At 45.9% G+C, this 20,410-nt stretch overlaps 1 protein-coding gene across 1 annotated transcript in view; it reads left to right on the forward strand.

Annotated features, from left to right (window-relative positions):
• The first annotated feature begins 254 nt into the window (after positions 1 to 254).
• PREP (prolyl endopeptidase) overlaps positions 255 to 20,410 on the forward strand; it is a 133,770-nt gene continuing 113,614 nt past the window's right edge. Inside the window, exons 1-2 of the mRNA XM_007465779.1 lie at positions 255 to 374; positions 1,660 to 1,734. Of these exons, the coding sequence (XP_007465841.1) occupies positions 255 to 374; positions 1,660 to 1,734 (195 nt within the window). The remainder of the gene's footprint in view (positions 375 to 1,659; positions 1,735 to 20,410) is intronic.

A 20,410-nucleotide genomic window follows, 5' to 3' on the forward strand; every position in this document is an offset into this window, starting at 1 on the left:
TGGCCCTGGGCGTGTTGCCATCTTGTGCCTGACATCGCTCCTAAAAATACTGGATTGGAAGATCTTTCACAACTTTAAATTTTTTTGATTCCTTATTGACAGAGAAAAGATGGTTGTTACCGTAAGCATATTTTGTAACCATTCCAAGGTGTGTAAAATGTAAGACACTTGCAGATGAGAAGAAAAGACAGAAAGCTTTTCTTCAGTGATGATAATCAGCTAAAATTTAGAGAGGCTTTTGGTAAGGATTGAAAATGGGTAATTTTAGGAAGACTCATCAGGAAGGCTTTCATCTGATTTTGTCAGTTGCACTTGTCAGTCATTGTTTGCTGAGAACAGTTCCTGTGTTCCACCTGAACGGCCTGTTCTTCCAGGTATGCCTTTCCCCAGGTGCTCTCCTCTGGCACCAGATGAGGACAGATGCTGACCCCTTGCAGAAAGCCTGAGGTTTGAGGCTTGGGGGAGATTCTTCTCAGTTGGCGAGCAGCCACGCTGAAACTTTGACCAGCAGTAGAAACAGCAGGTTTTCCTTTTCCAGGAGAGTGTTCTCTTTCCTTCGGAAATAGCCCTTACATTTTGGTATTATAGAACAAAACAAGGAGACAGATGCAAAACTCATTGGAGGCACTGGTAGTCTTCTGGACAACCTCATATAAGAAGCCTTAGCCGGAATGTTAATGAGTTGTTGAGAGAGACTTGACTGGAAAGGCGTTGTCCATGTGGTTTCGTTTGATTAGATTAATCACGTGAGTATGAAATGGAGAGGTTCTGCAGTGACATTTACCTGTGGATAGTTTCTTTAGGCATCATCACCTGGGGAGTGGCGACTCCCTGTCATTCCTCTGGTCTCGGTCTGTCTCTGAGGGCAGGCCCAGGAATTTGGTTTTTCAGAAGCTCCCACGTGGTTCTGAAGATCAGCTCCTGTGAGCGCTCCTGGAAGTGTCCCCTCAGTCAGGCCCTTCTTGCACTCGGCAGTTTTATTCATCAAATATTCAAGGTAGTCCCAATGCGTGATGCCTTTGTGCCTCCTTTTCTACACAGTGAAAGAAAGCATTTCATAACAGTGCACTAAACGGAAGAAAAGCTTCAGTTTTAGAAACGTGCTTTTATGGCATGTAAGTCAGCTTTCTCAGCTGACGTCACTTAGCATCATTGCACATTAGTTAACTTGCTTTTTGGCAGTTCAGACTTAAAGGCACAACGGATCATACTGTGCATTGTAGGGAGATTGTCTAATCATCAGTCAGCTTAGCAAGAACAGGGCGATGCACTCGTGTGTGGTGGCTCCCTCCCAAGCGTGCCCTTCCGGCATCCCCACTGCATTGTGTAATTCTGTGCTTTACTACCACAACACGTTTTCAAGTTTCTTTAGCACAGCGGCAGGCCTTTGTTTTGTGTTGTACAGATGGAGCGGTTCCTATTCTGACCTTTCATCTTTCTTCCCTCTCTAGCTAAAACGTTCTTTTCATGAAGGGTGGCTTGACACCTTTGAGAACCTGCCAGCTTTGGTTCATGTGGTAATTTGGGCAGACACGTTGCCAGTGAGCCAATTGGGCTGTTTCTGACTGCCCCTTTCCTATCTCTGTACAACATTCGGAAAGTAGTAACTTAATTGGGATTAGACACTAGTTATCTAATACCATATTTTGTCTTTTGCAGGTACAGGATTATCATGGGCATAAAATCTGTGACCCTTACGCTTGGCTTGAAGACCCAGACAGCGAGCAGACAAAGGTAAATTAGGGTTTATGATTAAAGATAAGGCGGGGAAGGGTAAGCTGTGACAAAGCGAGAGAGAGGCATGGACATACATACACTACCAAACGTAAGGTAGACAGCTAGTGGGAATCAGCCACATAGCACAGGGAGATCAGCTCGGTGCTTTGTGACCGCCTGGAGGGGAGGGATAGGGAGGGGGGGAGGGGGGGAGACCCAAGAGGGAAGAGATATGGGAACATATGTATATGTATAACTGATTCACTTTGTTATAAAGCAGAAACTAACACACCATTGTAAAGCAATTATACTCCAATAAAGATGCAAAAAATAATAATAATAAAGATAAGGCGGCCTTCGTAGCTCAGACCGAACCCTAGACATCAATAACCGTGGCGTTTCCCTTCTGGTGTCATCCCGTGTTGTCTGCAGTGAGAGGGTGAATAGACATGTTGGTACTACCACTTTTCTGTGAAATGATTCATGGGAAAGAGGTGAAAGCATTTTTAGTCCCATAGATCACGTAACTGTTTTGAATAATGTTTATGGTTTATAGGGACACTAATGAACCAACTGTTTGAAATGAAAATATTTGAAAGAAGGAAAACAGAATTTTACCAAAGGAAAATGAAAACCCACAGAAAAATTATGTGAAGGAAAAAATTGCCTAATACATTTTCTCCAAAGGAAAGAAAATCATATATGTTTAAGAAGTACCAGGTCCTGAAAACTGAATGCTGGTCATATAGATTACTTATTGATTTTAATGCAACAACAATAAGATTATAAGTAAACTAAATTCTAAGCATCTTCTTATAATTTATAAGGGGGTGGGGGGAGAATTTTCTACTCTGTGTAAAAATATGAGGCTTTCCTATTCTTTTGGAGAAACGTAGTATTTTGAGTTGAAGTCTCATTTCGTGAACGAAGCTTACCTCGAAGTGCCATGTCCCATGGATATTTTTTCCTCCTTGGAGTGCCCAAGACTTGTCATTTGAGATTCATTATATACATATACTCTATGTGGTTAAGTTTGCTTGGTTGAGGGAATAGTGTTTCTCCAGTCCACTCTGAGTTCCTTGACTCTTTTATTTATAGCCATGCTAACTTAGTATGTAAAAATATGTATACAATTTCTAATGTGCTCAGCATTCCAGAAGTTTATTTGAGCTGCTTTAGAATCCCAGAGTACATTTCCCATTAAAAAAAAAATGTTAATGCATGCCGAGTAGTTTTCTAGGCCGGCTTCTAAAAGCCTATGTCTTAGCTGCTCTTATATCTTGTGGTCCCTTGCCACCGTATATACCAGTGCTCTCTGGAGAACTGAACTCAGATTTCCAAGGCAATTCAGATTTTTCCAGGAAGGCATTCCCTTCTGATGTGGACCTGGCTAGTGGAATCGGGATTCTCTCCTTGCCCATCCCCCATCCCCAACCCTTTCACACTCCCTGGTCAGTGGGGTTGCAGACTCCACCACCTTCATGTCCTTCATGTCCGTAGGGAAAAGTGGAGGGAAGGGCTTAGCCAGGCACGATGGTACATGGAAGAGGAGAAAGTAGAGGCAGGAATCAAGTCTGTCTTCATTTCCGAAGCCCTGGCCTGCCTGCTTTCCTTTCTGCCGCTCTCAGCAGTTCTTCGTGGCTAGCGTTTTTCCCCTCCTCTGCCCACTGCAGAAACTCTTACAACTTCTCCCCTGTCCTTTCCCTTGAAGTCAGCACACCACCATTTTGAGATTTTCTAATGCTTTTTGCTTCTATCTATACCCCCTCATTCTCACCCTTTCCTGATTCCCTTCAAGACAGACAGAGGTCTCGTGGGTGAGAATGATTGGTATTTGGGTTTTCATTTTCCTTTGGTGAAGCAGCGGGTTATAGAGGTTGATGGGTAGCCACATCCCCAAGTGAGAAGCAGATGGGTCACTTGAGGGGCAGGCAAAGGCTCTAGCTCCACAGGTAGGCTAAGCGGAGCAGGGAGCGGGTGTGGGCCGCCCCCTCGCCTCCACTCTGCCGCAGATGACCTTGACCGTCCAGCTTTGGGCTGAGCTGAGACAGGGATTGAGCCTGGGAATGGAGAGTCACAGGCAGCTTCATAGGCTGTAATGGAGGGAAGGATATGAACTTCCTGTGCATCGCTGGAAAACTGTCCCCAAGGACTGTCTGTATGACGATTACTTTGTCTGAGGTATTGGGTACAACCTGGATTCCTTCAGCCTTTGATGGTGATTGAGTGATGCAGCTGTGTTGGAACGACCCAGTTTTTGTTTACACGTTAACGGATGCATACTTTGCTGTTCCTTAATTGATGATGGCTGGTCCTGTGGTTGACGAGCCACTACTAGTAGATGAAACTTTGCTAATTGGTGATCTTGCAGTCAACACTGGATAGACGCTCATGACACTGACGTATACACTGTTATTTTTGTGGTATACATGGATTGGTTGTTTACTATGTGCAGGGCACTTCACTGGTAGCTTTGCATACCCTATCCCATTCAGTTCTCAAACTCTGACATAGGCCTTTTTAATTTTTCCCATTTCACAGATGAAGAAATTGAGTTAGAATGATTAAGTAACATGTCCAAGTTCACATAGCTAGTAAGAGTGGAACCCAGGCAGTCCAGTGGAACCCAGGCACATTAAACAAATGATAAAAGATCAAAGACTCTGGGTGTAATAGCTTTGGAAATGGAAACTATAGGAATATATTCATGTCTGTGCTTGCTGTGGGACTCTCTATGTCCTCCTGCAGGTACCCTCGGCTTCCCCCCACCCCCCTCCCACACTAACCTGTTCAGAGAGTGTACCTCAGGTGTCAGAGGGCTTTGCAGCTCGTGCCTTCCCCCTGCATCCTCCATACACACCTTGCCCAGTCCCCCCTAAACAACCTCGTTATTGACGCGAGCTAGTTGTCATCTGAGAACTGATGAGTGAAATTTCGGTCTCAGACAGAAAAGACAGAGTGTGTTTCTCTAACGCTCAGAAGAGCAGCAGGAACATTTTCTACTCACAGTGAGAGGCACGTACACACAGGTGTATTAGCCATACCTTGGTGTAAAGAGGAAAATCTTCACGTAACCTCTAAATCAAAGAAAAACTGCTTGTTACATTTTCAATAAAAAACCAGCCCGGAAGTGAGGAACATTGATAGCTCATTTATAGAAAGATCTGAAATGCTGTCGGTAAGTCTTTGATTTAATCTAGTATTTAATATAAGTTATCCAACTCTCAGAGTTCCTGGCATTTGAGGCTTTACCCTTTATAAAAGAATCTCAGAGCAGACTTGTAACTTAGAAAATTCTCAAAGACAGTGGTGGTGGGGACTTGAATCTGGGTGAATCCTTTCAAGCTGTGAAGGCCCACGTAAGCCTATTTTATAGCAAATGTTCCAGTTTGTAGAAGATCCTACACAACTCAGTTGTTTCTTTGAGGTCAATTCAACCTTTGTAAAGAGGAAACAGTGTTTCAGCGCTGCCCAACAGATGATATAACGTAAGCCAGGTAGATAATTCAAAGCTTTCTAGTAGCCACAGTAAGTAAAAAGAAACAGATGAAATTAATTGTAATAATTTAATCTAGTATACTCAAAATATTATCATCTCAACATGTAATGAATATAAAATACTGTTAAGATATTTTACATTCTTTTTTTTTAAACTAAGTTCTCAAAATCCAGTGTATATTTTATACTTATAGCACATATCAATTCAGACCAGCCACATAATCAGTTGCTCATTTGCTGCATGTGGCTTTTGGACAGTGAAGATAGGGACCAACCTTTCTTGTGAATACAGATGTAAAGACTGTAAATAATGTTAGCAGGTTAAAAAAAAAAAAAGCAGAATTTGTCACAGGAATTCAAGAACAATTTAATATTATTATATTCATAGATTAAGTAAACTTATATGATTAACCTAGTTAATATTTTAAGAATTAAAGAAAATCCAAAGCTAAAAATAGAAATAACTTTAATAAGATAAATATTCAAAAGAACCTAAGCGCTAGACTGGAATATCTCTGTCACTACTATTTTTGTATGTTTGCAAAGCTTTGACCAGTGCAATAAAACATGAACTGAAATTTGTACAGGCGAAAATAAAATGGTCACTAATTATAGATTCTATGATTATGTGTCTAGAAAACCTCAGGGAAACAACTGAAAACTTTTTAGAATTAATGCGTTCAAGTGACGTGAGCATGTACCAAATAAATGTAAAACCAATAGCAATGATGAGAAGTCAACCCATCTGATAGCAAAAAGCAAATACTTAAGGAGGAAGAGTTTTCAGGCCTACTGGGAGAGTGATAGTGTCACTGCAGAAATAGGGAGATCTAGAAAAGGGCCAGTTTGGGGCATTATTTTTTTAATTTTTTTTTTTGCGGCACGCGGGCCTGTCACTGCTGCGGCCTCTCCCGTTGCGGAGCACAGGCTCCGGACGCGCAGGCCCAGCGGCCGTGGCTCACGGGCCCGGCCGCTCGGCGGCACGTGGGATCTTCCCGGACCGGGGCACGAACCCGCGTCCCCTGCATCGGCAGGTGGACTCTCAACCACTGCGCCACCAGGGAAGCTCCTGGGACATTATTTTTAATAGTGAAAAATTGGAAATCACCATTTCCAACAATAGTTTAGTGTTTAAGTCAAATCTGGTGGATCTGCTTAACGAAATAGTACATGCCTCTATTAAAATGTTGGGCTGTAAAGATTGCTTTCTAAGTGAAAAAGTGCTTAAGGTAGAATATGAAGTGGGAGAAGGATGCAAGATTGTGGCGCTCCCAGTGGTTGCAACCTTATAAAGTATGTTTGTAATTCTAGGAGCATCTGTATGGAAACACAACCTAAACAATAATAAGATAAAGGGAAGGCTCTGGGTTCAAAGCCCTTTAGACATCTCGTAAGTGTGATATACTCTTCAGGTGTCTGAACCATAGTGAAATCTCACTGGGGTAAGTGGGACACCAGGGTAACCTTGGAAGTTTTCAGTGTGAGATGGCAGAGAGGGAGGTTTGCAGTCATTAAAAAGGATTTGAAGACAGCTAGGCAGGTCCCAACAGGTGGTCAGTCCATACTTCCCATTCAGCAGGCTCTTCCCTGGTGGAGCAGTGGTTAAGAATCTGCCTGCCAGTGCAGGGGACACGGGTTTGAGCCCTGGTCCGGGAAGATCCCACGTGCCGCGGAGCAACTAAGACCATGCGCCACAACTACTGAGCCTGCACTCTAGAGCCCACGAACCACAACTACTGAAGCCCACACACCTAGACCCCGCGCTCAGCAACAAAGAGAAGCCATGACAATGAGAAGCCCGCGCACCGTAACAAAGAGTAGCCCCCGCTCACCGCAACTAGAGAAAGCCCGCGCATAGCAAGGAAGAGCCAACGCAGCCAGAAATAAAAATAAATAAATCTATTTAAAAAAAAAAAAAAAAAAAGCTTGTCCTTTGCAGGTCATGGAAGGAAGTGTGTAGCAACCTTGATGCACCCCGATATTTTGACACCAGGGTAACTTGAGCCTCCAGACTACTAATAGCAAGGCACCCATCCCCCACCCACTGACAGTAATGTGCATGTGATTCACTTCCTAATCTTTAACTTCCTAAGTTTCCTGTGGGACACAAACAAGTGAACCCCAAACCCCACACTCGGCCTTAGCTCTTTGCAGCCTCTTTCTTCCTCTCAGTTGGTGTCCTGGCCCCTTTGGGTGTGCCCTGTTCAGATCTCATTTCAGATCCTATCACGGGCCATCTCCTCTCTTCCTGTCGATAAGCCACTCTGCATGCCCCTCCATGCAGCTGATACCCCTTCTTCCTTTGTCTTGTCTCCCATCAATATAAACCATTCTCTTCGTGATCAGCAGCAGGCCAATTGCCAAATCCAGTGACCTTACCATGGTCCTGTGTTCTTCACTGTGTAGATGGACCACATGTCCTGGGGAATAGTAGAGACTTTTATGTCACCAGCAAGGGGACTGCTGTGCCCCCTCAGCTTTGCATTGCCTCTCAATCCCTTGCAGTTTACGGAAGCAGCCGTCTCGCTGTCGGCTCCCTGTGAGAGTACCGAATGCATATTTCCCCTGGCCTCCCCGTCCATCGTGGTGCAGTCAGTCCACGTGGCACCATCTGCGCCCCTTCCTGATAGTGAGAAATTCTCTGCATCCCTGGGCTTGGTTTTGCAGCCCTAAAGTCCAGATAGAAGCAATGTCCTTGTAGCCTTTTGAAGAGTCTCCCCATTTTACTCCATCTTATTGTGACTTCAGCCTCTTGGTTGAATATTCCAGAAGTTGTTACTGAGTTAGTGAAGGGGAGATACAGAAAGGAAGAATTTACACCTTTCATGGGATAGCTGCTGTCATTGTAACTAGTTGTCAAGTCCAGCTTCCACAGAAGCTCTGTCCTGGGGCTTTGGTACAGGAGGTAAGCAAATGTAGAATACCAGCTGCAGATATCAAATGACTAATTTATTTTTCCCTCTCTGAGAGCTGCCTCAGGCAACATGACAGTAACAACAGCTCCATCCCTTGTGGATCATGAGAGAAGAACTCTTAATAGGAACCAGCAAAAAAAAAAAAGAAGAAAAAGTTGTTTTTATGTTTCAGCCCTTCTAAAAAATTACATTACCATTTGTTTCAGAGAGGATCAAAGGAATATAGACCGTAGGTCTTTTCCCCCACACCCCATTTGTCTGAGTAGTTGGGGGTCGCCCCTTACACCTGCTGAGAAGGGGCTGTGAAGGTAATGAACAGGACAGTCCCTCAGTCTTACAGGTAAAGAAGCTGGAAACGTCCCCTTTCGGCCCGCACTGTTCCCTTCCTTGGCAGGAAAGATTTAAATCTCAAAGGACTTCTGATCATCTCTAGGGTATTTAAATAGCCTAGGATTTCTGGGTAGGTATTTTAATGTCACAGAGGTCGGTGGAGAACAAAGTTGAGAGCAGTCAACACCTTTCCCTGGCATCCTTTCTGCCTATCCTAATATGTGGGGTTTTTTTCTTTGCTTGCTTGCTTTTGTTTTTGTTCTTTGAGGTTAACCCTAAAAGCAGGTAGCGTGAGGAGTTGCTGCTCTGTGCTGGTATCAGTCTGGCCTAGATCTCCCTGGGCGGTGTGCTTTCCTAAAGTGGGGCAGAGCCAGCGTGGGCAAGAACTGGTGGGGAGCTGGGTGAGCCATGATCCTTTCGTCCACTTGCATTTCCCCCTCAGGCTGTCAGGCCGCAGAGGCAACCGTGGAAGCTTGCTCCCAGGACTTCCACTAACGTGAAGGGCCAGTTCAACGTCTCTAAGCCAACAGACAGCAGATGAAGCTGACTGGGAACTGAGGAATACTGGATGTAATTAACAGCATAAGAGACTTTAGGTTTGGGTTTTGGTTTATGGTTCTTTCGAAGACTTCAGGACAAACTGTGAATATCCTCTCTTTAAGTAGTTCCTTCATCCTGTGAGTTGCCAGGCGTTTCTCATGTCACCTCTGTTGGGAGGCAGGGTGGAGAAACAGAATATTTGCCAGATGGGAATAGAAGTTATAGCCCTTGGTCTTTCATTTTCTTGGCCTTTGAGCACAGCCAGCTGCCTTACCTGGGATTCCTTTTCTTCATCTATAAAATGAATATAGTCACACTCAATTCATCTAGCTCCAAGGTTTTAATGACACCCAACTGAGAAAATGCATGTAAAGATTCATTTTCCCCACACAGCAGAGCTTTGTACAAAGATGATACATCCTGGGCACTGCTGCTTCGATGTTTTGAGATGTAGACCTTCAGACTCTAGTCCTCTTATTTGCTTACTCAGAATGTTGAACTTTAAAGACGCCTCTGTCTTTTTATTTTCATCCACAAAATGAAGCAGGATTTTCCTTTTGAATTCTAGTTTTTTAGAAAAAGATACTTAAATTCTAAGCATTGAATTCCCCACACCTCCGCCAACGGAACTGTGGCATCTAAGTGTGGCTTAGTTGTTCTAAAGGACGATGACTGAACTAGGCCAAACATTACCCTAAAGCTATTTGGTAGTGCCTCTTTTAATTGGTGTTTTCTGAACCCACTGGCAAAGCTGACCTGTGAAACGCCCTGCCATCCATTCATTAATGTTCCATGTAAGGACCTGGATGGAGAATTACTACTGTGTTGTTCCTCCTCTAGTGGAAACAGGAAATGCTCTAGGTAAATCTGTGACCACATATCTCATCTCAATCTGCAGGGCGTGTCAGGTCTTAAAGGTCTCACCACCTCCTACAGAAATGTTTAGCCTTATGTATGTTCGCAAACATACTTCTGATAAATCCACAGTTGAAATATGTATTTAGAGAACGACATCCTTTTGATCTGTGCATGGGGCAATTGTCAAAAGTATGATAGAATTTGCTGGTCCTGGGCCACCCTCTTTTCTAAGCAGTGCTTTCTCTTGTCTTTTTCTATCTTCTTTCTCTTGCTTTCTGTAATGAGGTTTTTGAGGCAAGCAGTAGAAATGAATTCTGGCCATGTTAGGCAAATAAGGAATTCATAGCAAGGATATGAGGCCAGCTCCTGGGATGCACTGAGGGCCAGGCTTAGAGCAGGCAGGAACCGGACAGTTGTGGGACTCTGTGGTGGGAATTTCCACTTTTCACCCAGCACTGCTGACGGCATCAGTGATTACAGTGATTTGGCCCTCTGTCACTTGTTCAAGTGACTGCATCCCAGGAGAGGGAGTTTTGATTGGCCAAGCTCCAGATGTGTGCTCACTCCTTGGCTGTACTGTGGCAATGAAAAAAGATTTGGTAAAAGCCTTAGGGACCCTCTTTGGCTTCTGTAGTGGCAGGACAGCTCTGTGGCGTTAGTATAGCAGGACGGCTCTGTGGCGTTAGTGTAGCAGGACGGCTCTGTGGCGTTAGTGTAGCAGGACGGCTCTGTGGCGTTAGTGTAGCAGGACGGCTCTGTGGCGTTAGTGTAGCAGGACGGCTCTGTGGCGTTAGTGTAGCAGGACGGCTCTGTGGCGTTAGTGTAGCAGGACGGCTCTGTGGCGTTAGTGTAGCAGGACGGCTCTGTGGCGTTAGTGTAGCAGGACGGCTCTGTGGCGTTAGTGTAGCAGGACGGCTCTGTGGCGTTAGTGTAGCAGGACGGCTCTGTGGCGTTAGTGTAGCAGGACGGCTCTGTGGCGTTAGTGTAGCAGGACGGCTCTGTGGCGTTAGTGTAGCAGGACGGCTCTGTGGCGTTAGTGTAGCAGGACGGCTCTGTGGCGTTAGTGTAGCAGGACGGCTCTGTGGCGTTAGTGTAGCAGGACGGCTCTGTGGCGTTAGTGTAGCAGGACGGCTCTGTGGCGTTAGTGTAGCAGGACGGCTCTGTGGCGTTAGTGTAGCAGGACGGCTCTGTGGCGTTAGTGTAGCAGGACGGCTCTGTGGCGTTAGTGTAGCAGGACGGCTCTGTGGCGTTAGTGTAGCAGGACGGCTCTGTGGCGTTAGTGTAGCAGGACGGCTCTGTGGCGTTAGTGTAGCAGGACGGCTCTGTGGCGTTAGTGTAGCAGGACGGCTCTGTGGCGTTAGTGTAGCAGGACGGCTCTGTGGCGTTAGTGTAGCAGGACGGCTGTGTGGCGTTAGTGTAGCAGGACGGCTGTGTGGCGTTAGTGTCGCACTGCGCAGGGTAGTGCCCTGGGAGGAGAGCCGATGCTGGCTGGCCCGAATGCCATAGGTCCACTGGTTTCATTCCCCGTCCTTCTCCATGTGTGCTCATGCCCTCCCCTTCTTCCCCTGTCCTGGGTTTACCGCTGTGCCCACTGCACCAAGCATTGGGTTAAATGGGGGTGAGGAGAGGGGCGTGTTGTCATGAGCAAGACAGATGTGGCCCATGCCGGCCTGGACTCACACATCAGCCTAGGAGACCAGAGATTGGAGCTGGGCGAACCACTTAACCTTTGAGCTGCTAGAGGTCAGTGCCAAAAGGAGGCTGAGCCACATCTTGAGCAGAGGCTGGGAGTCTTGCCCCATTTGTTCACCACCAGGGAAAGCTCCGTTTTAGAAAAGCAGACCCCAAACCATTGATGAAATTCTTAAGGTGCTTGTGTACATTTAACATTAATATTTTCCCCGTAGGCAGCTACTCGGCTTTGGTTCCAATAAGCTACATGTCCTCTATGAGAAATGCTGATATCAGACATGGTATCTCTGGGAAAACAGTTAGTGAAGAACTAACAACTAAAGAACAAAGATAACTGACTTTTCTGAGCCTCTTTCTTTTCTCTTAAGTATCCGGAATCCATTCACCAGCCCATGCTGCCATGTCCAGGGGGAAAGCATTCAGTCATAAAAATCACCTGGGTATTTGTTAAAAATAGACATGCCCAAGCTCTACTTGTGTAGCGTCTGATTTGAGTAGAAATCTATTTCCCAGTCACCTCACCAGGTAATTCTTAAGATCCAGAAAGCTTGGGAAAACTGCCCTAGAGAATGCTTAGACATGATCAGAGAACAGTAATAACACCTTTGATTTATATAGGGCACTTGCAAGGAGTTAAGGTTCTCATAGATGCCTCACTTGTTCATAGCGTCTTTGTCAATTAGAGGGACAGTGTTTGTGATTCTAATTTTCTCATTGGGGGAAATCAAGGCATGTGTCACAATAAAGACTTCTGGGTCTCTCCCGTATAACATTGGATGTCAGCTTTCTATTTAATCATGCACACCATTCTCTGGAGCTCCAGTTCTGCCTGTGTAAAATCTCATACCTTTCTTGTTTTTATCCCTGATGGCACTGCCTGGTTCAGGCATGGCATTGCCACTGAGCTAGCCATTCAGTAGCTTCCTAACTTGTCTCCCTTCTTCCAGAGTTTTTTTTCTACCCTGTTCTCCCCAGCAGCTGATGAGAACCCTTCGAGATCTTGGAACCTGTTTCTTCATGGGAAAGCAGTAGTGTATATTCATTTAATGAACAGCTTTAGAGGTAGAAAGACAGGTTTGAATCTTAACTCCACAATTTTATCAGAGTTGTGACATTGGTCATGCTTATTAACCTCTCTAAGCTTCAATTTAAAAAAAATTTTTTTTTTTTTGGGGGGCTTCCCTGGTGGCGCAGTGCTTGAGAGTCCGCCTGCCGTTGCAGGAGACGCGGGTTCGTGCCCCGTTTCGGGAGGATCCCACATGCCGCGGAGCGGCTGGGCCCGTGAGCCATGGCCGCTGGGCCTGCGCGTCCGGAGCCTGTGCTCCGCAAATGGGAGAGGCCACAACAGTGAGAGGCCCGCATAACGCAAGGAAAAAAAAAAAAAAAAAAAAAAATTTTTTTTTTTAATTTATTTTTGGCTGCATTGGGTCTTCATTGCTGTGCATGGGCTTTCTCTAGTTGCATCGAGCGGGGGCTACTCTTCGTTGCGGTGCGTGGGCTTCTCATTGCGGTGGCCTCTCCCGTTGTGGACCGTGGGCTCTAGGCACGCGGGCTTCAGTAGTTCTGGTTCTCGGGCTGTAGAGCACAAGCTCAGTAGTTGGTGGCGCACAGGCTTAGTTGCTCCGTGGCATGTGGGATCTTCCCAGACCAGGGCTGAAACCCGCGTCCCCTGCATTGGCAGGCGGACTCCTAACCACTGTGCCACCAGGGAAGCCCCTAAGCTTCAATTTTCTGATTTATAATCTGGAGAAAACCACTGTGTATGGTTGTGGGGAAAATTAAGTGATAATGTTTTTGAACCATGGGGCAGAGTGGTTGACACAAGTAAGTGCTTAATAAATGCTTGCCATTGCATTTATTATTAAATAGTTTAAATAGCACAGAAACTATCTGCTTGATAATTTAAAAGGCCTCATCTTTAGAGCTATTTGGGACAAATTCTTTTATTGCAATTATTTCTTGGGCTCTGTTTAGATCTCCTTTCTTTTTGGATCAATTTTAGTCATCTGTATTTCCTAGAAAATTGTCCATCTCATTGAGTTTTTAAAATTTACTAACAGGGGATTATGTGAAATAGTTCTTAAAATGACTTTACTGTCCTTGTTTGTGTCTCTCTTTGTTTTTTGGGTTGTTTTTGGCTGTGCTGGGTCTTTATTGATGCGTGCGGGCTTTCTCTGGTTGCGGCGAGCGGGGGTACTCTTCGTAGCGGTGCGCAGGGTTCTCGTTGCGGTGGCTTCTCTTGTTGCAGAGCACGGGCTCTAGGCACGTGGGCTTCGTTAGTTGTGGCCCGCAGGCCTGGTAGTTGTGGCTCATGGGCTCTAGAGCGCAGGCTCAGTAGTTGTGGCGCACGGGCTTAGTTGCTCCGCGGCATGTGGGATCTTCCCGGACCAGGGATCAAACCCGTGTCCCCTGCATTGGCAGGCGGATTCTTAACCACTGCGCCACCAGGGAAGTCCCTGTCTGGTTTTTAATTGTGGTGAAATGCACATAAAATTGTATCATCGTATCACTTATGAGTGTAGAGTTTAGAAACGTTCAGGACTTTCACGTTGTGCGGCAGCCAATCTCCAGAACTCTTTTCTTCTGGAAAAACTGGAACTCGCGTCTCTCTTTTTTTATTATTTCAAATTTCCAGCATCTGTAACTTCTCTCCCCTTTTTGATTGGTTTAGCCAGCACTTTGGTTGAATGCATGGGAGTTTTTTGGTTGCTGTTTGTCTTTTTAGAAAGAAATGGTTCTAGGCCTTATAAGATGTACTCTTTAATTTTCTAGCGCATTAGTTTCTTTTTATTTGGCTTTGTTACTTTAAAACTTTTTGGTTTGAACGCTTAGTTAAATTTCACTCTTTCTCATTGGTGGATCACCTTTTCCAGGCTTCCCTATCCAGCCCTTGGGCAAGCTTCTGGTGGATTCCTCCTCTTCTAGCCTGCCCATGCTTGGCCAGCTGAGCGGCTCCTGGAAGAGCTGTATCAGTCAGGACTCTTGACGAGCAGCGCCTGAAAGCCAGCTCGCTCTAGCTCATATAAAGAAAAAGGAGCTGAGTGGCTCACGTAATTGAAGATCAGTACATGCCTTTAAGGCACAGCCTGAGCCGGGACTGCACGTGATATTTCTGGAAACCTGTCTCTCTTTGTCTCTTAGGTCATCTGCTTTTCTCTGACTGTTTTGTTTTCTAGCAGCCTCTCCCACATGGTAGGGAAAGTTGGGCCTTGCCCCTTCAGGGCTTACACCCCAAATCTCATAAGATTACTTCTCCTTCCAGTGTTCACCTCAGTCCCTGCAAAAGGATTCTGGTTACTTAGCCTGGGTTCATAGCTACTTTATTGACTGTTACATGTAGAGAAGAATTGATGAAAGACTCTGCTTATGGAAATGAACAGGGTTTACTTATGTGAAGAATGTAGAAAGGAGTTAGCATAGTTAGAACATAGACAGAGGTATCACTAACATTATCTATGACGTTCAGTGTAAGCTGCCGGCACCCAGAAATGATAAAATCTGATCAAGAGGGAGGGTAAACCCCAAACTTCCTGAAGTCGTAACTCATTTTCCAGGCCCAGCCTTTTTATTTGGGTACAGAGCACCTCCCCTGGGCCAGATGTACCTCATCAATCACAGTGTGGGCGCTGTCTTTCAGCATATGGCACACCCAGGCACCAACACCATCCCCCGAGCCTGTTCCAGGTACACTCCTGAATCCGTACTGTGGACTAGATCAGGTCAGCTGCCCCGATGTGTGTGGGGTTCATGAAACAAGCCCTTAGATCAGCCTCGAGCCTCATCCTGCATGGATGTCCTGCCAGGCTCTGGATCAGTCCCTGGATCTCGGGGAGGGGTACTCTGATGGCTAGCAGAGGTCACACCTCAGCCACTCCACCCCCAGTCTATCAGTGGGGCTTCCTAAAGGTACCGAAAAGAAACAGATGTCAACTCGAAGTGTTTTTACCACATTCTAAAAACTTTAATTCTTTTTTTTTTTTAACATCTTTATTGCAGTATAGTTGCTTTACAATGGTGTGTTAGTTTCTGCAGTATAACAAAGTGAATCAGCTATATGTATACATATATCCCCATATCTCCTCCCTCTTGCGTCTCCCTCCCTCCCACCCTCCCCATCCCACCCCTCTAGGTGGTCACAAAGCACTGAGCTGATCTCCCTGTGCTATGCGGCTGCTTCCCACTAGCTGTCTGTTTTACATTTGGTAGTGTATATATGCCCATGCCACTCTCACTTCGTCCCAGCTTACCCTTCCCTCTCCCCCTGTCCTCAAGTCCAATCTCCACGTCTACGTCTTTATTCCTGTCCTGCCCCTAGGTTCTTCAGAACCAGTTTTTGTATTTAGATTCCATATATATGTGTTAGCATACGGTATTTGCTTTTCTCTTTCTGACTTACTTCACTCTGTATGACAGACTCTGGGTCCATCCACCTCACTACAAATAATTCAATTTCGTTTCCTCTTACGGCTGAGTAATATTCCATTGTATATAGGTGCCTCATCGTCCTTATCCGTTCATCTGTCGATGGACACTTAGGTTGCTTCCATGTCCTGGCTATTGTACATAGAGCTGCAATGAACATTATGGTACATGGCTCTTTTTGAATTATGGTTTTCTCAGGGTATATGCCCAGTAGTGGGATTGCTGGGTCCTATGGTAGCTCTATTTTTAGCTTTTTAAGGAACCTCCATACTGTTCTCCATAGTGGCTGTATCAACTTACATTCCCACCAACAGTGCAAGAGGGTTCCCTTTTCTCCACGCCCTCTCCAGCATTTATTTATTTATTTTTATTTTTTTATTTTTTTATCTTTTAGAAGATGTTGGGGGTAGGAGTTTATTAATTAATTTATTTATTTTTGCTGTGTTGGGTCTTCGTTTCTGTGCGAGCGTTTTCTGCAGTTGTGGCAAGCGGGGGCCACTCTTCATCGCGGTGCGCGGGCCTCTCACTATCGCGGCCTCTCTTGTTGTGGAGCACAGTCTCCAGACACGCAGGCTCAGTAGTTGTGGCTCACGGGCCTAGTTGCTCCGCGGCATGTGGGATCCTCCCAGAACAGGGCTCGGACCCATTGCCCCTGCATTAGCAGGCAGATTCTCAGCCACTGCGCCACCAGGGAAGCCCTCCAGCATTTATTGTTTGTAGACTTTTTGATGATGGCCATTCTGACTGGTGTGAGGTGATACCTCATTGTAGTTTTGATTTGCATTAAGAACTTTAATTCTTAATGTTTTAGTTTTTCTCATTTTTCAAATCTTCTTGTTATAGTTTGGATTCCCTCATTGATACAAGAATTATTCAAGAGAGGATTTGTACGTGTTTAACTTCGTCCTGGTTGGATTTTTAGTTAGGTTTGGATTTGATGTGCAGATCACCTCTGTCCTTGCCGGGCTTCTCGTCAGTAGTGTGTACACCGAAGAACGGAGGCAACAAGGGTTAGTGTTCCGACTTTGAAGGGGCGCCCTGTTAATGGCGAGATCTGAGAACAAGGCTTGAATCTAAGGTCGAAATGAGACTTTCTGTTTCCTTCCCCCTTGATTGACAGCAGCTAGCCCAGTGAGGGAACAAGTTGATTTGCCTTCAGCGGGACAGGCAGAGAAGGTGGAAAGAGGCCTGGCAGGGCTTCTGGAAGGCCCCACCTGGTCTGTTGCCCACATGCAGCGGGAAGCTTAGTGGGAGCCTTCCTGACCTGAGAGCACATGGTCCCAGAGAGAAGAGAGCGACCCACTCTGGGCTTTTAATGTTCAAGGACAAGCCCCATGGGCTTTGGTCTCTCGCCTGTTGGATTTGACGTGGCTCGTCCTTGGGGTTTGTAGGGATTTGTGGGACCAGGAAGAGAAAGGCCCCTCTCTGGGTTGAGGTAATGGCATTGTAGTTACCACCGTGACCCGAGCAAGCTTTTCTTTGTCGTCTGATGGACTGCTAATGTTTGACAGTTTGGAGCGCACTGAAAAATAAGGGGCACTCTTCTCTCTTTTGGGTGTAGGTTCCTAAATCTGTCCTGTGCGTTACCCCATCCCTCCATAGTGTCCGTTTCTAAAGCTGTGTCCTGCAGCAGCTGCCTCTCATTCTCTGTTTGGCATGCCTCCGGTTTTCCATGTGACCGTGCAGCCCTCCTGGCCCTGGGTCCTCCTGCAGCCTCTGGGATGAGCTTTGCCACCTCTTGCCTTCTCATTTATGGGCATATCCCTGCACTTGGAGAGTCATTTCCGAATTCTGCTGCACTCCCAGCAGGGAGAGGGGGTCCAGGTGTGCTTCCTCCTCTGGCCTCCAGGATGCTCTCAGCCCTTCACACATGACTACGATTGGGGTTTTCTGCCAGGCCGTGCTGTGGTACCAACCACTTGCTTTAAGCAGCTCATTCATATGTGCGTGTCTTTGGTGTGCGTGTGTGTGTGTGTGTGTGTGTGTGTGTGTGTGTGTGTATCTGTTTATTTAAATAAATAATATATTTACACACACCTACAAATAATTTGCAACAGAAACTCCTCCAAGTTTGTGGGTTGTAGATAGCACCATCCCTGGTTTCACCTGGGTGGTACCCATGATGGAGTGGGTCTCCCACCTGGAAGTCCCTCCTGGGCATTGGACTGCCTGCCTGCCCCACTCCCCAAGGCCTATGCCACCCTATCCCAGAAGTAGTTTCCCCTTCATTTGTTCTCCTGTGGCTATTATCTTACCCATGTGCTTCATCTGTTTAATCCTGTGTTGCCTGTCATGATGTTCTGTATACATATCTATTCAATGAGGAGCTGTACGCATCCTTTTTATTCCTATATGTAAAAATTGTGCTTGTGAAAGGACTTGAGATATTTTGTGGATTAAAGCGTAGTACATATGAGGACAACTTGAAAAAAATTCTTTCTGAAGACAGTGAAGGTAAAGGCACCTCCAGCTCCCAAAATGAGCCACCCTTTGCCAGGTAGCTTTGTTTTGTTGTTGTTGTTTTTTGTAGATTATGGTAAGAACGTTCAACATGAGATCTGCCCTCTGAACAGCGTTTAACGTGTTAATGTGTATGGTATAACATCGTTAACGACAGGCACAGTGTTACACAGCAGAGCTCTCAAATTTAATCGTCTTGCATAACTGGAACTTTGAAGATTTCTGATAGTCAAGGCAAAATGAAATGTGAATTGGATTTCTTAGCTTTGAGCAGCTGTTCTTAGAATAGTATTTTCAGACTTATCCATAGCTATGAACTCTAAACTGGTGCTCCCCTTTAAAGGCTCAGCTGCTGGTGTCATTTCATGGGCTTTCAGGTTTCAGTGATTTTAATAATATCCTGGAGTGTGACTTTCGATGCTGAGACTCCTGAGGGACAAGGAGAATTTCATTCTCCTCACCCTGCTCCTTTACCATTCTGCAATTCCTCCAGTTTTTCTTTTCTTTATCCTTATACCTCTTTTCCCTTTCCCCCAAATTTGTTCTAATTTTCAGACCCGGAAGCCAGACTATTAAATCCATAAATGATCAAGAAGGCATTACTGGCATTCTTTGGAACCCCGTATTTCACAAAGCCCCTTTACAGAAAATTTGTACCCGCCTTCATGAAAAGGACTTGCCCAAATTGTAAATATGTACACTATGACAGAACTTAGACTTTTAAGAACTTGAACATTGTTTGCATCTAGATACTGGACTTGGAAGGGTGCAGTCTTTAAATGTTGCTCTAGTTAAAGTAATTGACTAACATTTGTGGGTGAGAGGTAGCAAGATTGTATATAATGAGCCTAGTTATTTAGTAGCATTCCTACGGCTGGCTTAATGGTTTTCTGAACATTTTAAATGAGGAAAGCCAGTGTGCCTGCTTTAGTGTGAGATGGGTTCTGTTGCAGCAGTTGTAACTGTACCTGAGAAGCAAAGCAAGATAGAGAAACCATGGGAGGGTGCAGTTCCACCTTTCCAGGGAAAATGAACTGAGGATCTATGACTCATGCACCCGCCGTGGTCCTCCAGGATCCAGGGTATAAGGCCTAGATTGCAGCCTCGTACGAACATAAATCTGAAGGATTAGGGAAACGAAGTCTGCAGGGCTCCCTCCTCAGAGGACCCCCAGTGGAAGGGGAAGGGGCCAGCCAAGACCCTCAGTCTGCTGGGGTCTCAGGATGGGAGCCCTAAGCAGCTAGAATGTTCTGGCGAGGCCATCAAATCTAGATGTGAGCATGCGCTGTGCCCATCTTCTCTGTCCCTACTCCCATTACAGTGGTCGTTCCTGCTCCTTTAGAGACCAGCCATTCCACTTGGCCTTGTCTCTCACTGGACCGCTGCCCCGGCTTCCTAACCGGCTTCCCTATTTCTGCTTTTGCTCCCCTATAGTCTGTTTTCCACCCAGAGTAAGAGTAGTCCTTTGAAAAGGTAAAGCAGACTATGTAACTGTCCCCTCACCCAGTCATAGCTTGTTTGCATTTGGAATGAAGATTCAGACTTCACATCTGCCCACCAGGGCCCACGGGATCTAGCTCCTGCCTGGGTCTCAGTCTCTCTCACTCATCCCCGGCCTCCCTGACCTCCCTACTCTTCTCACCTGCCAAGCTCCTCCGCCCAGGGCCCGGCACCTGCAGTTTCCTTGGCCTGGAACTCTCTTCCCCTCTTTACAGAGCTGCTCCCTCCTGCCTATCAGATCTCAATTCGGAGCCTCAGAAGAGCCTCCCTGGCCATCCTGCTAGAAGTAAGGACACCCCCATCCCAGTGTTGCCCAGGGTTGGTGGTGAAAGATGGTTTTCAAATTTCCGTGGGGGCTTGATATTTTTGTGAAATGTAACGAAGATGTCATGGCAGCGTCACATTGCTGTGGCACCCCCTCCCGGTCCCTGCGCTCGCCGTGGGCTGGCAGGAGCGGGTCAGGGGCTGCGCGGCTCGTG

This window comes from Lipotes vexillifer, unplaced genomic scaffold (assembly GCF_000442215.2).
Source record: "Lipotes vexillifer unplaced genomic scaffold, Lipotes_vexillifer_v1.1 scaffold732, whole genome shotgun sequence".
Lineage (NCBI taxonomy): Eukaryota > Metazoa > Chordata > Mammalia > Artiodactyla > Lipotidae > Lipotes > Lipotes vexillifer.